Here is a 19119-nt window from a genome sequence, read left to right as displayed (position 1 = left end):
ACCCCAACTCTCAGAACGAATACCAGATAGTCCCCACTACGATTTCCATATCTTGTGTTCTACGTATCTTAAAAAATTGGTGATGCGGTCAAAATGTGAAGCTCATAATTCTATGACGTCTTATCATATGCAGAAAGCAATTTGAGCAGTAATTAAATGGATATCTTCAATCTAATACGGACGCCTCTTCGGGGATTTCCCATTCTGAATCTGGGTCCACAGCTGGCGTGGGTATGCTTCTGATGCTTACCTCATCTTCTGCGTTGCAATTTGACTAACGGTGAATTTTCATAACCCTTTATAATTTTGTCAGAGGTCTAAATTGCTCACATATGACTTGCCAATCTTTCATGTAATAAGTAATGCAATTATCTCGAAATACAGTATCCAGTCTCACACCAAGTTAGCAACTTGGCACTATTATATTTTGGCAATTTTTAGTGGGTGGGGTTATTAGAATGTGTCTTCCCTCCTTGTTTTTTCATTAGCTAGCGTTTTCTCTCCGGGGATTTTTCAAGCCATGAAGTGCTTGAGTCGGCGCCGCCAAGTTGGGGCTCTTGCGCAACTGATGCAACCCAACTTCCATACAGACAAAGAAGGGTATAAAATACCTCACTCCCTCAGTCAGTTACTGATACAATTACATATATTACCGATATATTTACAGTACAGAGAAGGGTTTGTCTTTATACAGGAGGATTAAGGTTGTATAATATTTGGCCTATTGTATAGGATATCCATGTCTGTACCCAAAATCAGAAAAAGGTTTCTAGAACTCCTTAAAACTATACTTACTTAAAACTAGGAAGAAGAAAAAGAAATCCAGTTGTGTATTGAGAGGTCTTAATATTAAAGTGACGTAGTGGACTCACTTCGAACTGTGTGCGGTAATAATGGTTGTCATGGAGAGCAAGGCCCATCTTGGAGCCATCTTGAAGGATTCCATTGAGTGTGTTGATGACTGGCTGTGCTGAGGACATGAGAGAGATAACACTAGCAGAGTAAGCTGTGTAGGTAAGTACAGCCAGGACAAACAAGGTGATGAAGAGCGTTCGTGCTGCTGAGGTGGTGGGATCTCGATATGAACCTGTAGTTATAAGGACAAAGACTTTGTAGGAAACCATGTGCAAAATTATAAATACTTATGTAAAAAAAATCAACATAATTCTCTTCAGAGGCAATCAGTAACCAATAACAACACTTTGGTTCCAGAGCAAGGAAGTGGGTTGTTGATTTTCTAAACAATTGCCTGCAGAGTAAACAGATACCTAAGGTATGGAGGAAGTCTAGAGTGATAGCTATTTTGAAGCCAGGTAAGGATCCATTAGATCCTAAGAGCTACAGGCAAATATCATTACTTTGTCACCTATATAAGATATTTGAGAGGATCCTACTTGAGCGCCTCACATCTAAAGTAGAACACCTTCTTATTCCAGAACAGGTGGGCTTTAGATCTGGAAGGAATTGTACTTCACAGGTGCTCAATTTAACTCAGCACATAGAGGATGGGTTTGAAAGATGTAAAATCACAGGTGTGGTATTTGTGAACCTTACGGCAGCATACGATACAGTGCACCATAGAACTTTGATCACCAAGCTCTATAACTTCACCAGAGACTATGGTTTCACGAAGATTGTTGAAACTCTCCTGCAGAATCGCCGGTTCTTTGTTGAGTTTCAAGGAAAGTGCAGTAGGTGGAGGGACCAACGGAACGGACTTCCTCAGGGCAGTATCCTCTCGCCAATCCTCTTTAACATCTACACAAATGACCAGCCAAGGCCTTCCTATACAAGAAGCTTTATTTATGCCGATGACCTGGCTTTAGCTGTCCAGTGCGACGGCTTTCAAACCACTGAAATGCAGCTCTCAAATGCACTTAAGGAACTTTCAGTGTACTATCAGAAGAACCGGCTACTACAAAACCCGACTAAGACCCAGGTGTGTGCATTTCATCTTCGAAATCGAGAAGCTACTAGACGCCTGTGCGTGACGTGGGAGGGTAAGCAACTGGAGCATTGTTTTACACCTAGGTACCTGGGTGTCACTTTAGACCGGACCTTAACATACAAGAAACACTGTGTTAATTCTGGACAGAAAGTCTCAGCCCGAAATAACATCCTCCGTAAACTTGGCTCAAGCAAATGGGGAGCCCATCCAACTTTGTTAAGAACCTCAGCTCTTGCTCTGAGTTTTTCTGCAGCTGAGTATGCGTGTCCTGTATGGTTTAGGTCAGCCCATACGAAGCGGGTGGATGCAGCCCTTAATGAAACATGTAGAATAGTAACTGGGTGTCTGAAACCTACTCCCACTGACAAACTCTACTGCTTGGCTGGTATTTCTTCTCCAGACAATCGGCGAGAAGTGTTTGCAAGGCAAGAGAGGTCGAAGGTGGATCTCACAAGCAACCACCCGTTATTTGGACATCGACCTCCACCCAGAAGACTGAAGTCCAGGAAAAGTTTCCTCAATGTCTCCAAGGCTCTGGATAAACCAGCAAGAACAGCACGTTGTGATATGTGGCGAGCAAAAATGGAGCATCTTTCTGATTGGATGGTGCCTTCTGAATCTCCACCCCCTGGTCATCATTTGGAATGGACAACCTGGAAGGCACTTTATCGTTTGAGGAGTGGAGTAGGTAAATCCAAGGATAACCTTAAAAAATGGGGTTATCTGAAAGATCAGTCAGACTTCTGCGATTGTGGGGAGCAACAAACTACCCAACACCTGTATGACTGTCAGTCCTGCCCTGTTCGTTGTACACTTCAAGACTTGATTCAAGCCACTGAAGAGGGAATTTCTGTTGCCCATTTCTGGGCAGACATTGTGTGAAACATGTTTTGTGACATAAAATGTATTCTGTTTTATTTGTATATAATACCTTATTTATATTTTTAAGTTTCTCAACACTCTGACACGAAATAAATAAATAAGTAACCAATAAATTGCTGGAAGATGGGGTAAAACTGATTATGATTGGGTAAAACCAATCATCATCACACATTTTAATATTTTTCACATTTCCATGCAATGGAAATTCAAGGGAAAGCTCTCATTGATACATTTATGGTACATTCTCCCAGATCAACAATGCTGGAACAATAAGCAGCTCCAGTGTTCCATTCACAGACTAATAGACGCATTATTATCGGGATAACAGTACCATTTGAATTACGGTACTGAAATCAGGAAAGAAATATCATGTGTGCTATTAACGAGTGTGATTTAGCAGTTAATCTTGACCTTCGCACGCATGTAGGACTATCATTATGATATTACAAAATAATTAATATATGAAAGTAAGCTTTTTTGTTCATGCTACAACATTATAAGAAAAAGTTGAGGGTCCTGGAGGAAAGAACAGATACAATCTAGTAAATCTGGAAAATACAGTCCGGGATGTAAAGGGTGGAAGGTTAAGTATTCAGGTGGCCTCTGAGAATTGTAGTGTGCCATGCACAATGGTGAATTACAGCTCTAAGGGACAGTCCTTTATCTAAATCCAACTGTTTTTAACATCGGAAGAAGAGATGCAGATTATGGAATGTCTTGAAATGTGTAGCCGGTATCGGGACAATTACGCTTACACATAATAATAATAATAATAATAATAATAATAAAGTAATAGCAGTAGTAAATAATATAATACTTAATAATATGAATAAGGAGATAGAAAAATGACGCAGTGGCGATGAATTCACATCAAAACATGGAAACGTGACGAGTATCTTTCGATATGCAAACTTACATCAAATACAAGGGAACACTTACAGGCCTAAAAATGACAACTAAGACAGGAGAGTGGAAGGTGCTAGGGGCCTTATGAGGTCCATGGGAACGTATGACGTTATGGGGGAGAAAAGACTTACATGAAACACCCTCTAGCTCAACTATATTAAAAATATCAAACGAAAAATTACAAAAACAAAGTTAAATCACAAAGCAGGCGATACTTAACGCTTTTGACAAACTCATACAATTATGAATCAAAAAACACAAATGAATGGATTGTTGATTAAAAAACCAGGTGAAAGACATGAAATTACCAACATCGGGAATCTAGGTGAAACTCGGACACGTAAAATTTAAATCTTTAAAAATGACATTAAAAGAAATACCAAAGTAATTAAATTAAATGAAACCAGAAAACATTGAGAATAACACTGAAATAACACTTACCGTGGAAAGGCAGGGGTTCCCGAGGGAAACCCTCGAGCTTGTGCTCGCTAGGGCAGTCGGATGTAAAAGACGCCGAGCACACGCATGATATTTCCGAAGCCGGCAGAAAGTCCGGAAATGGCCCGATCACAACCGACCAATGGGAAACAATTTCCAGTAGATTCCCTATCTTTTGGCCAACAGAAAATCTCTTTATTCTAGCGAATGAAATTGCATGACCATATATGATCATATTAACATAGTTAGCAACTTCTTGAGATTTCCTATTGCAACACCTATTTCAACACCCATAACCGTGCGTGCAGAATAGGCTGTTTCAAAGTAAAGCACCTTTACATTTACATTTTCATCATATTACAATTTTGATATCTATAATTACAAAAAGTAATTTTCAAATAATTCTTCAAGTTAAAACATCCCAAGTGTCTTTGCTTGCTGACATTAATTTAAATTATCAATTCCCAAAAATTTACATACCAAAAAAATCACTTCACAACAATTCTCGTATCTTGCAGTGTTCATTTACAATTCCATATATCTTGCCTATTGGCTAAAAGAAACATTATTACACACATATCCAAATTAATATTTCTTGCAGTTACATAAAATAATTCCAGTAGAGTCCAGAGTTCCAACCAAAAATGAAATCTTTCAGACACTTTAAATAAAAACTTTAAAATTATATTTCCACTATTGCAGTTCTCCTTCTCACCACATACTACAAAATGTGTTAAAGGGAATCAAATTGTAAAAGAGTGGAAAGGGAGGGACATTAGGCATGGTTTTTGGTTGTTTTCAAGTCTCAAAGGTTATGATCATTTCTTTAAAATGACGTGTTTAGTTAGATAATGTTAGTTTGGATTCACATAACTATTGATCGAATTTAGAGAGCAAATACTGTTTTTCAGAGATGATGATGTATGGCTGATTTATTTTACCCCAAAATATGAGAAAAATGTCAAAATTAAAATTCTCATAATGTTAAGGTGCTAAATATTTCCAACATACACAGTTGAATAGACAAAACTCAGAGTAATATATTTTTAAAATTAAAAATGTCAAGAATTGATTGTTTTACCACACGTTAATGTGCTAATTCAGGTTGTCATAGGCAATCCACACCCTAAGTGTATCAATAAGTTCACGCACAGTCTATACACCACCTTGGACATCTCCTTCAACTGGCTGTTAGTGATGGATGGCACCTGCTTCTCCATTTATTTCAGGTTGGTTTGAAAGTCTGCCAGTAGAGTGTGAACAAGACAGAGCTATATATGTATTTTTAAACTAACTGTTAAGTACCTGTCACTGGCAGGTTAATTTTGTAATTGAAGTAGTAATGCCATCTAGCGGAGTAGAGTGGTGACAGAAAAGACAGAGCACATCTCAGTTAACACCAATAGTAAGTCAAATGTTGTTATTGCTGATAAGTTTAATGGGCTTAGGACATTGTAGGCCATCGCAGTTTCTATCCTTTTAGCTTTCTGATATCAGGACATTTGAGGCATAGGCTGTCAGTCTGCCCCATCTTTTTGATTTTCCTTCTCATTCTTCGAGTGACCATCCCTTCACATTTTTTTTTTCTTTTCTCAATTTGATAGATACTGTTGTCCCATTTAATTCAGATGACATTGGTGATATCACTTTTGAAGAAGTCGAGGAAGCAGTGTGCAAAATGAAGGATGGGAAAGCAGTAAGCCCTGATGAGATTCAAGCAGAGCTGTGGAAGAGATGTAGTGACACTGGAATAAAGTTTTTGCAAATTTTGTTCAATAAGATCAAGTGGTGACCCAGTACCAAACACTTTTTTGGAAAGTTTCTTATTGACATTTTACAAGAAAAAAAGTGATTCAAGGAACTGGAAAAACTTCAGAAGCATTAAACTAAAATCACATTCTCTTAAAGCTTTGGGAACAAGTGATCACAAATCATGTGAGAAAGAATTGACTCCTAAGAGAAAATTATATTTTTCCACCTTTCAAAACACTGTTAAGAAAGATTTTATGCTATTAATAAATAATGAAAAGATATTTTTATAACATCAGAACATGTTTCAGTTCCTGTTGGACCATCATCAGCTGACTAACATTAAATTAACAAGAAACATTACTAGAAAAATATGATACATAAAAGAGATAGTATTTTGTAAAAAGTAAAAGTTCATTAAAATATGGCACAACGATTTGAAAAAGTCTGCTTGTTGTGAGTCTTGATGCTAAATACACACTGCATGATTACAAAATATTATTATTACAAATCAATCAATCAATCAATCAATCAATCAATGATCTGCATTTAGGGTGGTTGCCCTGGTGGCAGATTACCTATCAATTGTTTTCCTCATATTTACATTTATTTATAATTGTTTACCTATCTTTTTCTTAAATATTTTCAATGAACTTGGAAATTTATTGAACATTTCCCTTAATAATTTATTCCAATCTCTTACTCCTCATCCTGTAAATGAATATTTGCCCCAATCTCTGTCCTCTTGAATTCCAACTTTATCTTCATATTATGATCTTTCCTATTTTTAAAAGTTCCACTCAAGCTTATTCTACTTATGTCATTCCATGCCAACTCACCCCTGAAAGTTCGAAACATACCACACAATTGAGCATCTCGTCTTCTTACTCCCAAATCTTCCCACCCCAAAGTTTGCAATGTAGTAACAATACTCTTTTGTTGGAAATCTCCCAGAACAAATCATGCTTTTTTCCTCTGAGTTTTTTCTCTTTCTTATATCAAGTAGTCCTGGTGAGGGTCCCATACACTGGACACATACTTTAACTGCAGTCTGACCAGAGACTTATATGCCCTCTCCTTACGTTCTTACTACAACCACTAAATACTCTCATAATGATGTGAAGAGATCTGTAACCTTTCTTAATTACCTCGTTAATATGATTACCCCAATGAAAATTATTCCTTATATTAACACCTAGGGTCGATGACCTATATGTTAGGCCCCTTTTAACAACAAGCAACATCTTCATCATCATCATTAACACCTAAGTACTTACATTGTTCCTCATGAGTTACTATCACCCCATCAACACAATAATTAAAACTGAGAGGGAACAAGTGATCACAAATCATGTGAGGAAGAATTGACTCTTAAGAGAAAATTATATTTTTCCACCTTTCAGCACACTGTTAAGAAACTTACAACTTGAATTTTCATCCCATTTACAATCATACCAATGTCTGCTGTCCATCTCACTACAGTGTTTAAGTCCCCCTGTAGTCGTTCACAATCCTGCAACTCATTTACTACTCTATACAGCATAACATCATCTGCAAATATCCTTATCTGTGATTCCAGATCTTTACTCGTATCTCCTTGTTGAGGCTGCCAAAGACGTTGCAGAAATCAAGAGAAGCAAAAAGCATGCCTGGTGGAATGGTACCTGTGAATCAGTCCTCCAAGAAAGACTCAATGCATGGAAACAGTACTACTCTACGAAATGATTGGGAAACCTACAAAACCCAACGTGCCCAAGCAGCTAGGGTGTTCAGAACTGAGAAACGTAAATACGAAAAATTTCTCATTGAAAAGATAGAACAAAACTTTAGGAAGAATGAAAGCAGAGAGTACTACAGAGCCTTCAAACGCAAACTCACTGGCTATAAACCACCATCTCTATGCTTTGAGCGAAAGGACGGCACACTGGCGACGTCAAATGAAGAAAATTGCAGCATTCTGGCAGATTACTTCAAGAATTTACTTAATTGCTCTAAACCGCAAAGCGCCATTGAGACCAAGGAACCCTTACTCAGGTACCCAGATTCCAGACCACCTGACAGAGATGAAATCAAGCGCCACATTGCCCGTCTCAAAAATAACAAAGCACCGGGGGAAGACTCAGTAGTAGCAGAACTATGGAAATATGCCCCAGAGGAATCACTTGATATCTTGCAAAAGCAAATAGAAGAAATTTGGAACAAGGAGACCCTACCCGAAGATTGGAAAATAGCTTTGATCCATCCATTACACAAAAAAGGCAGCAAGAAGAACATCAACAACTACAGAGGAATATTTTTGCTACCCGTGACTTACAAAATTCTATCACTTGCCATCCTGGAGCGTTTGGAAGCACTAGTCGAACATCAAATAGGTGAATACCAAGGAGGGTTCAGAAAAGGTTGCTCAACAGCTGAACAGATCCAAAATCTCAAAACGACCATCAGATATTGTACACTAAGGTCCAAGCAGTATGTGTCTGTCTTTGTAGACTTTAAGAAAGCGTACGACTCCATTGACCGGGAAGTCCCGCTAAACATCTTAAATGAATTTGGAGTTGATTTGAAACTGCTGGCATTAATTAGAGCCACCCTGTGCGATACAAAATCCAAGGTGAAGTTCCACGGATGTCTCTTGCATTCCTTTGACATCAAAACAGGAGTCCGACAAGGTGATGGGCTAACCCCGATACTTTTCAACTGTGTTCTTGAAAAGATCATCAGAACCTGGCGGGTGAAATTACAGGAAACCAACTACAGTCCATTGAGAATAGGAACCAAATCCAAGGGGATCGCAACAGACTGCTTAGCATTTGCCGATGATATTGCTGTTCTCTCAAATGACATAGAAACCGCTAGAGCTCAAGTTGAAATTTTAAAGGAAATTGCCGAACAAACTGGTTTGCAGATATCGTTTGAGAAAACAGAAGTAATGACTAACATCAAAGAGGCTCCACCAAAACTCCATACAAAATACGGGGACATCACCCGAGTAGACAAATTCAAATACCTGGGTGAGATCATCATGAAAAATGGACTGGACAAAGAAGCACTTCAGGAGCGAGTACGCAAACTGGAAATAGCCTACCAAACACCCCGCACAATCTACAACAAAAAATGCCTTTCCCAAAACATCAAGATACATCACTATGAAACAGTTCTGAAACCAGTAGTTCTATATGCAGCCAAAACCCTGTCTCTGAATGCCAACAAAGGACTCCTTGAAGAACTGGAGAAAAGAGAACGCAAAATTGTGAGAGGAATCTTGGGATCAAAGTACAGAAATGGAATCCATCAAAAGAGATCCAACAAGGAAGTCTACAGCAAAATAGAGAAAATTACCGACACAATCAGAAAAAGACGGGCACGATTTTACGGTCATCTGAAAAGAATGGACGGAAGAAAGTTAACTAAAGAAATCTTTCACTTTTTTGAATCAAACCCCAAAACCACAATTCCCTGGTTTAGGAATACCAAAGAAGACCTGCAAATGCTACATATCTCAGCTGAAGACGCCTTTAACAGAGATCTCTTCTGCAAGAAAATATTGATGAACGGGCTAAACCGAGACGAGCAACCGAAGAGAAGACACGGTGCCCTTTGGACAGAGGAGCGTAAGCAGGCCCACTCACAAAGAATGAGGGAAATTTGGGCTCTAAAGAAGGCCAAGCTCAGTGTCAAATGCAACAAGACTTAACGTGGTCCTTGATGGCCCCAGCGAATTATATATATATATATATACACTGTATAAAAGGAAACAAAGGTCCTATAATACTGCCCTGCAGGACTCCCCTCTTAATCATTATAGGATTAGATAACGCTTCACCTACTCTACTTCTCTGAGTTCTATTTTATAGAAATGTAACCACCCACTCAACCACTCTTTTGTCTAGTTCAATTGCGCTCGCTTTCATCAGTAATCTCCCATGATCTACCTTATCAAAAGCCTTGGATAGGTCAATAGTGATACAGTCTATTTGACCTCCTGAATCTAAAATATCTGCTATATCTTGCTGGAATCCTACAACTTGAGCTTCACTGGAATAACCTTTCCTAAACCAAACCGCCTTCTAACAAACCAGTTCATAATTTTTCAAAAGTGTCTAATGTAATCAGAAAGAATGCTTTCCCAAAGCTTACAAAACTACACATGTTAAGCTGGCTGGCCTGTAATTTTCCACTTTATGTTTGTCACCCTTTTCCTTGTACACTGGGGTTACTATTGAAACTCTTCATTCATTTGGTAGAAGCTTCTTCATGCAAACAGTAAACAAATATGAATTTCAGGTATGGCACTATATCCCAAACCGTAGCCTTTAATATATCCCCAGAAATTTTATCAACCCAGCTGCCTTTCTAGCTTTCAGTTTTGTACCTTTTTAAAAACGTCTTTATTATCATAGGTAAATTTCAGTATTTTGCCATTATTAGTCGCCTCCTCTACCAGGACATTATCTTCATATCCAACTACCTTTACATTTAGCTGAATGAATACTTCTGCCTTCTGTAAGTTCTTGCGTATACACTCCCCTTGTTCAATAATGATCCCAGGAATGTCCTTCTGGGAACATGTTTCTGCCTTAAAGTATCTATACAAATCCTTCCATTGCTCCCTAAAATTCATGTGGTTCTCAATTATGTTTCCTATCATGTCTTTTTCTTTTTTTTTTTTTTGCCACTGAATTCAATTAGTTCACTTGTTGTGAGTCTTGATTCCAATCACAAGTTTACTTTTATTGGCCAAGATATGGACATCTTCAACATTGCAGACAAAGGTACTCTGCTCAAAATTCTTGAGAATTGTTTTATTCATTTGGAACAATATTTTAATCCCAATTACATCAATGAAATTTATGAAAAGCCTAACAGTCTATAAGAAACACAAATCCAGTTCGAACAGAAACTCCAATATCCCCACCAGCTTCTTGCCACCCCAACATCTCCTTAGCGTTTCCTGTCCTCCACCTCGCTCCACCTACATATTTTTGATGTTTTGTGTTTTTCAGTGTTTTTAAACATTCTGCCAGTTTTGGTTTTATGTAATGGCTGAGGATGACTTCATGCTAAGGTTGAAACTAGTCCCATTGACTTTTTAATAAGAATGTAACCAATGCTTTTTTAATGAAAATACAGTTATATTGTCATTAATAATTACGTATTGAATAGGTGGACCCACTCTTACCCCCATTTAACATTGAATACTTGTCAATACGCATCATTATGAAATTTATATCATGTGATTCAAGAGATAGTAGGTTTGAACCAGACTGTTAGCAGCCCTGAAGATGGTTTTCCATGATTTCCTGTCTTCATACCAGGCAAATGCTGGGACTGTACCTTATTAAGGCCAAAGTTGTTTCCTTCCCACTCCTAGCCCTTTCCTATCCCATCATTGCCTTAAGATCTGTCTGTGTTGATGCCTCATAAAAAGGATACTCTTCCCCATATGCTATTAGCATGCATTTACATTTGGGACACATTTTGAAATCGAAGAAAATAGAAGAGGCTGTTATGGAAATGTTACCAAATGTCAAGTTTCACTTTATTACATTAAAAATGCCTTTTTGTCTTCTGGTTTAATGTCTTTTTGTCTTCCGGTTTAATGTAACTAAGTGAAACTTTTAACAACTATTCCAATGAATAGATATAGTTTTTAAGCTGACCAACTAAGTAATCATCCAGTCTCATTTCATTAACCCATTAACCCCCACATTGTTTTATATCATTTTAATTTAATTTGTATTCTAGTAGTCTTTAAGAGAATCAATGTACTTGCAAATAACGTGTTCAGAAACTTAGCGATTCACCTAAACTTAACAACAGCTGAAGATGTTCTCAAGTGAGAACGAAACATGTACTGTTTACAAATAAAAATTTGCTAAAAGGCAAATAAAAAGTATCAAAAAGGTGGAATATTTTCAATTATTGTAACTTACTGGATACTGGCCGCACTTAAGTGACTGCAGCTAACTCCCAGTTTTACATGGAGTCCAAGCCACAAGCATATTGTAACGTGTTGGCGGGGTAAATACGTAAATAAATGAGTACAGAACCTGGTAGCATCCTATTTCTAAGATTTATTAACTAAGCACTACAATTACAGATTTACACACACACAGACGATAGAGAAGCTTACAACTTACACACGTACACGGTCACACACTTACAGACGGTTCGCGCTCTCTCTCTTAGTTTCGCTTATGTTCCATCTACAATGACACACACACATACACAAAGAGTCATCGATTATTTGCAGTACACTCTCTCAGCCACTCAGTCACACTCGTTAGCGCTGTCACGGTCCAAAGCCTACACGTCAGCCTCGCAGGTCGGGATAGCATCCGCTGTTCACTCAACCCGTTGAACTCCGCAGTCTTCACACGTCGGTACCCAGTGTTCCCTTCGCGCTACTCCAGAACACTCCAGGTTCTCCTCCAGCAGCCAGCCTCAAGGGACACACACACACGATATCAGGAAAACAGGAATGAGTCCTCGGCTCCGACAGACAGATACTCGATCAGGCTGCACTCTCCCAGGCCATCCTGAGTGCGCTCCAGCGAACTCAATCTCGCTCCCACTCACTCACTAACTAACTCTCACTAACTAATTCTCACACTCACTCACTACAGGCAGGTCGTTCCTCTCTTATATAGCTGCGCCAACCCTTATGGAACAGTCGGGATGCTAGATGTATCCAGCAACCTCGCAAGATGGAAGACTCCAGATTAATCGTTGAGTAATTTCCGTCGTCCCATGCGGCGCGACCACGGACAGAAGAGAGAAGGGCCCACCCAGCACATAAATGTTGCTCGTGATTGGCGCGCTCGAGTCTAAGGGGGTGGAGGCAATGGGTGACGAGCTTGGCGCATAGCGACTTGGCATGGCGGTCACTATAACCATTACATTGCCCTCTCCTTAAGGCTGCTTGTCCCGTGCGGCTCCACGATATGCTGCAAGATGGTTTGTTCGGTTGGCCACCACCTTCCCATGGGAGATCCGCTGGGTCCGGTCAACGGTGTTTTCGTTTCCGGTGATAACGGTCAGCAAGTCCTCATGTAGCAGCCGGAACTTCAGTGGTTTCCCTTTTGTCCACACCCGTGTCTACTTTCAGGGCTTGAGCACCTTCGTAGTCGTCTGGTGTGATGTCCGGGACTGGTTTGCTCGTCCCAGGTTTAGCCCTGCTGGATTTCCTCTTCTTCCGGGGTGCGGAATTTGATGTTCGTACTGGCACGAATACGGCACGCAGCTTCGTGCCGGAACAAGTGTCCTAGTCAGGTGGCATCCTCGTTCGTTGGTCATCGGTTCGTCTTCCATTGCTGCTCCGTCTCCTAGTAGGGGTCCCTCCAGCCGTGCCATTGCAGTCGCTGCCTCTGTCTCATGGGCCAACATCAGAGCCTCTTCGTAGTTCTGTTTCTTGCCGATCGTCCTCCCTGGACAGATCTCAGCGCCACGTAGTTTCTCACAGGCATCAGCCGTTTCGAGCTTGGTGTCACCTCGCGATAACTCTTCCACAGTCACGTCGCCTAGTTGCTCGATCTTGGCGTTGATTATCCGCGGCGTTATATCTGTTCGCTGAGTCCTCTCCTGCGACTGGACTCAATAGGTGGCTCTCTGTTGGTGGACACCGCAGCATACGTCGAGCACTCCCATAACCTCATCGTAGGTCGAACTTGGCTGGGGGCTGCAATGTACACGTAGTCCAGCGATCGGATATTCGGCACTCTTCTTGGACGTCGATCTGGTCTCAAACTGGGTCCGGCATATTCTCTTGGAAGCAATCCCCTTGTCCCGTAGGGTTTCCAACTTCACGATGGCGGAGCCGCCGTCGCTGCCAGCCGGATTCATTCGCGTCTCCATAGCCATCATTTCCGCATGCAGGGCACTCACTTCTACCTCTGGGCCTCGAACTCCAGACTCCACAACCGTGAGCATCTCTTCGGATCCCTTCTCATCCAGTTCGTTGCCATCCTGCACATAGTCATCGTCGACCTCGGTTTCGAGGGAGCGCACTTTGTCTCTTGACTTTAACTGCTCACTCTTCCATTCACTCAAATCTGTTTTCAGCTGGTCCGGGTTTGGCCTCCGCTCAGATCTCAGTTCACTAATGAGGTCGCCATAGGAAAATAAGATTTTGTTTTCAAGCTCACTAAACTTGCTTAGAAAAATCTGAAGCTGTTCGGAATTCATTTCGCTACAAAATTTGCTACCAGGTACTCGATTCTGACACCAGTTTTACTTAAGAGTTTATCCACTAGTTTTTCACACTTGTCCATCCCACTTCTGGCACCAGTTGTAACGTGTTGGTGGGGTAAATAAATGAATAAATGAGTACAGAACCTGGTAGCGTCCTACTTCTAAGATTTATTAACTAAGCACTACAATTACTGATTTACACACACACAGACGATAGCCGAGCTTACAACTTACACACGTACACGGTCACACACGTACAGACGGTTCGCGCTCTCTCTTAGTTTCTCTTATGTTCCATCTACAATGACACACACACACATACACACAGAGTCATCAATTATTTGCAGTACTCTCTCTCAGCTATTCAGTCACACTCGTTAGCGCTGTCACGGTCCACAGCCTACACGTCAGCCTCGCAGGTCGGGATAGTATCCGCTGTTCACTCAACCCGTTGAACTCCGCAGTCTTCACACGTCGGTACCCAGTGTTCCCTTCGCACTACTCCAGAACACTCCAGGTTCTCCTCCAGCAGCCAGCCTCAAGGGACACACACACACGACATCAGGAAAACAGGAACGAGTCCTCGGCTCCGACAGACAGATACTCGATCAGGCTGCACTCTCCCAGGCCATCCTGACTGCACTCCAGCGAACTCAATCTCGCTCCCACTCGCTCACTAACTAACTCTCACTAACTAATTCTCACACTCACTCACTACAGGCAGGTCGTTCCTCTCTTATATAGCTGCGCCGACCCTTCTGGAACAGTCGGGATGCTAGATGTATCCAGCAACCTCGCGAGATGGAAGACTCCGGATTAATCGTCGAGTAATTTCCGTTGTCCCATGCGGCGCGGCCATGGACAGAAGAGAGAAGGGCCCGCCCAGCACGTAAATATTGCTCACGATTGGCGCGCTCGAGTCTAATGGGGTGGGGGCAACGGATGACGAGCTCGGCGCATAGCGACTTGGCATGGCGGTCGCGTATTCGCTAAGAGTTCCTAAATATAGGTCGAAATACGTGACTTTTAGAGACTTTAAAAATATAGATTTCAAACACCTAAAAGAAGATGCATGCAAATGTCCTTGGGGTGACATAATACTAATGAATGACATAGATGAAAAACTGGAAAATATTAATTCTCATATTCATGGACTTTACAATAAGCATGCTCCTAAGCGCTGTGTGAAAGTAACACGGCCGCCCTGTCCGTGGCTGACAACTGAAATTAAATCTTTGATGGCTCAGCGTGATTCGTTATATAGACGTTACAAACGAAATTTATCAGCTGACACATTTGAACAATACTGTGTACTGCGTAATCGAATTAAACAAATTATCCGCAATAAGAAATTCGATTACTTCCGGCGTCTATCCAATAATATAAACGCTGGTAGTACTTGGCGACAACTTCGTTCATTAGGTATTGGAAGGCCTCCTGTGAACCATGCTAAACCAGAAATACCGGTTGACGATATTAATAGACACTTTTCAACAAATGTTTTTACTCCTGAACACGATATAGTGCAGGCCACCATCAAGTCTATAATACGACAACAATCATCTGATCGTCCATATTTCGAATTTCGAACTGTTTCAGAGTCTGAAGTGAGACGAGTACTGAATTCAATTAAATCTCATGCAACAGGGGCTGATGAAATCCCTATTTTCTTTATTACTAACATTATGGATATAATATTGCAGGTTATTACTGACTTATTTAATGCATGCCTCTCCCGTAGTTATTTTCCGACAAAATGGAAAGATACACAAGTTGTCCCAGTTCCAAAAAGGTCGCCAGCTAATGTAGCATCCGACTTTCGTCCTGTATGCATTCTTTCAGCACTGTCTAAAGCTCTAGAAAAATTGATCTATAGCCAACTTGAACAATATCTGGAAAAATATTCTCTGCGTGACCCCTTCCAATCTGGTTTCAAGAAAGGACATAGCACAGGGACGGCACTGCTAAGAATTACAGACGACATTAGACGAGCTATAGATGAGCGGAAAGTGACTATACTTATTCTACTTGACTTCAGTAGTGCGTTTGACACAGTAAATATTGACATATTATTAGCGAAACTACAAAGATTTAATCTGAGTCCCTCTGCTATTCAGCTCTTTGCTTCGTACCTCTCCAATCGGCGACAACGTGTTGTCATAAACGGCACTACCACAGACTGGAAGACGAAGCAAACAGGTGTCCCACAGGGATCCGTGCTTGGACCTCTTCTGTTTACTCTATATATCAATGATATATCTTCTCAGTTCAGTAACTGTAAGTATCATTTATATGCAGATGATCTACAAATATATTATCACTGTAAAGCTATTGATATTGAGTTTGGAATTCATCAGATGAATTCCATTTTAAATCTGATTAGCTCCTATTCTAATAAGAATTGTTTATTAATTAATCCTAAAAAGACACAAGCTATTATAATAGGGCAACAAAGGCAGTTAAATATCCTTAATAAGAAATTATTGCCTTCACTTTCGCTTTGTGGTGTAGCTATACCATTTCAGAAGTCGGTAAAAAATCTTGGAATTATCATAAGTGACACACTAGATTGGAGTGAGCACATAACAAGCATCTGTAGGAAAATTCACTCGTCACTTCACCCTCTCAAAACTCGCCAATCACTTCTTCCACTAAGCTTGAAAATTAAACTTATCCAGACCCTCATATTTCCCATACTTAATTATTGTGATATTGTAATGATAGATGCCACCATGGAACAGACACTAAAATTACAGAGGGCAATGAACTCATGCATTAGGTTTATATTTTCAATTAAATTTTCAACTCATATCTCCCCCTATTATGAACTTCTCTCCTGGTTAAAAATCGATAAACTACGACATCTTCACGTTGCTACTCTCGTATTTCGTCTGCTGAATGAATCTAAACCCCAGTATTTATCCTCAAAGTTTAATTTACTCTCCTCCTCTCATGAACACAAAACACGATCGACTACGACACTCTCAATTCCTGTGCATCGCTCATCTTCATTTAACCGCTCCTTTCAAGTGTCTGGTGCAAGGCTATGGAATTCCCTTCCAGTTAGTGTTAGGAATTGCACTTCCTTAGCTTCTTTCAAGCGGTCTTGCCGAGATTACCTATTAAATGTATAACCAGCTTGTATGAATGGCAGTATGAATGGAAGAATGAATGAGGTTAGGATTTATATTTTGTTAAATTATTTCATTATTCTGTTTTATAAAGTTTATTAGATATGTGGTTAAGTGTAAGAGAGGGCCGTGAGCCTTAACTTCGCCACAAATGAAGGCATGAAATAAATAAATAAATAAATAAATAAATAAATAAATAAATAAATGCCTTTGCTGGCGAGATGTAGTGTTTACAGTGCACTATGTCTTCTGGTATGGGCTATATCAAATTTGTTACTTTCATTGACCTGTCTCAGTCTCATCCTTGGCTTTGACAATATTTATTTATTTATTTATTTATTTATTTATTTATTTATTTATTTGTTTGTTTGTTTGTTTGTTTGTTTGTTTGTTTGTTTGTTTGTTTGTTTATTTATTTATTTATTTATTTATTTATTTATTTATTTATTTATTTATTTATTTATATTGGGTTCCAGAGAGCAAGAGCTCTGTCAAGAGGAACAATACATAGATAATCACAACAATGGCAGATTAACACATAAGGTCTAAACGTGAAAGAGTAATTATAGTGGTTTTATATATACTTTAAGTATCACAATTTACCTAATGGATAGGATTATATTAAGTGGAATATTATCAGAGTAACAATACAGGAGGAACAACTTTTTGACTTTTAAGATTTGGAAATGGAAATATCAGAGAAATAACTGTTACACATTTATAGTGCCTAACAGTTATTTCTTAAGCTTATTACGAAATGGCACAGTTTTAGAGATGATTGCTATATTGTGAGGAATGCTGTTATATTCAGATATTAGTAAGTGTTGCACTCCCTTAGTGCCAAACCTTGTTGTATAATTTTGATGAACATGTAATTTATTTTTTTGCCTTGTCTTATATGAATGGATGTCAGTGACTTTAGGAAATTCAGAGTTGGTGAACATTTTATTATGCAAGACTTTATGGATAAGAAGTGATGCATTTAATGAGATTAATTTCTTAAGAGGTAATATATTTGTTTCAGAGTACATTTTATTTTGAGAATATAGTTGATGAAATCCATACATAAATCTAATAACTCTGTTTTGTAAGACCTCCAAAGTATTTAAGTTATTTTGGGTTGCTTTGCCCCAAATGAAACACAAGTAAGAGATTACATAAAATCAGCTTCATGGTCCGTATCGCACTTCAATAGATTCACAATTAAGTATTTATTTTCCACCTAGTCGATACAATGATTGCTTAAGGCAATTTTTAATGGTCAAAAGTGGTACATGTTTCGTATATTATCAACATCTTCAGCCACATAACACTGTTTAGATGAAAAATGTATAAAATTGACAAAGTAATGCTTTAGAGGAAGTGTCCTTAAAATTAACATAAGATTGACAAGATTAAAACAAACAAATAACTCTTGAGATTTGGAAATGGAAATATCAGAGAAATAACTGTTACACATTTATAGTGCCTAACAGGTATTTCTTAAGCTTATTACGAAATGGCACAGTTTTAGAGATGATTGCTATATTGTGAGGAATGCTGTTATATTCAGATATTAGTAAGTGTTGCACTCCCTTAGTGCCAAACCTTGTTGTATAATTTTGATGAGCATGTAATTTATTTTTTTGCCTTGTCTTATATGAATGGATGTCAGTGACTTTAGGAAATTCAGAGTTGGTGAATTATTTGTTTGTTTTAATCTTGTCAATCTTATGTTAATTTTAAGGACACTTCCTCTAAAGCATTACTTTGTCAATTTTATACATTTTTCATCTAAACAGTGTTATGTGGCTGAAGATGTTGATAATATACGAAACATGTACCACTTTTGACCATTAAAAATTGCCTTAAGCAATCATTGTATCGACTAGGTGG

The 19119-nt window shown here is 39.2% G+C and overlaps 1 protein-coding gene and 1 long non-coding RNA gene across 11 annotated transcripts in view; one reads left to right on the top strand and one right to left on the bottom strand.

Moving 5' to 3' along the window:
- Window positions 1–19119, bottom strand: part of LOC136876380 (ionotropic receptor 75a) — a 370517-nt gene that overhangs the window by 169766 nt on the left and 181632 nt on the right. For 8 of the 9 annotated variants that reach the window (XR_010860583.2, XR_010860582.2, XR_010860584.2 and 5 more), the window contains one exon: window positions 873–1087. Coding sequence is in view for 6 of the 9 variants with exons in the window: in XM_067150278.2 (XP_067006379.2) it covers window positions 873–1087 (215 nt within the window). In the remaining 3 variants the exon portion in view is untranslated. The remainder of the gene's footprint in view (window positions 1–872; window positions 1088–19119) is intronic. The other variant, XM_067150280.2, reaches the window with a different exon arrangement.
- Window positions 1–19119, top strand: part of LOC136876381 (uncharacterized) — a 131106-nt gene that overhangs the window by 17429 nt on the left and 94558 nt on the right. The window lies entirely within an intron of this gene.

This window comes from Anabrus simplex, chromosome 6 (assembly GCF_040414725.1).
Source record: "Anabrus simplex isolate iqAnaSimp1 chromosome 6, ASM4041472v1, whole genome shotgun sequence".
Lineage (NCBI taxonomy): Eukaryota > Metazoa > Arthropoda > Insecta > Orthoptera > Tettigoniidae > Anabrus > Anabrus simplex.
This window is presented reverse-complemented; position numbering and strand designations above follow the sequence as displayed.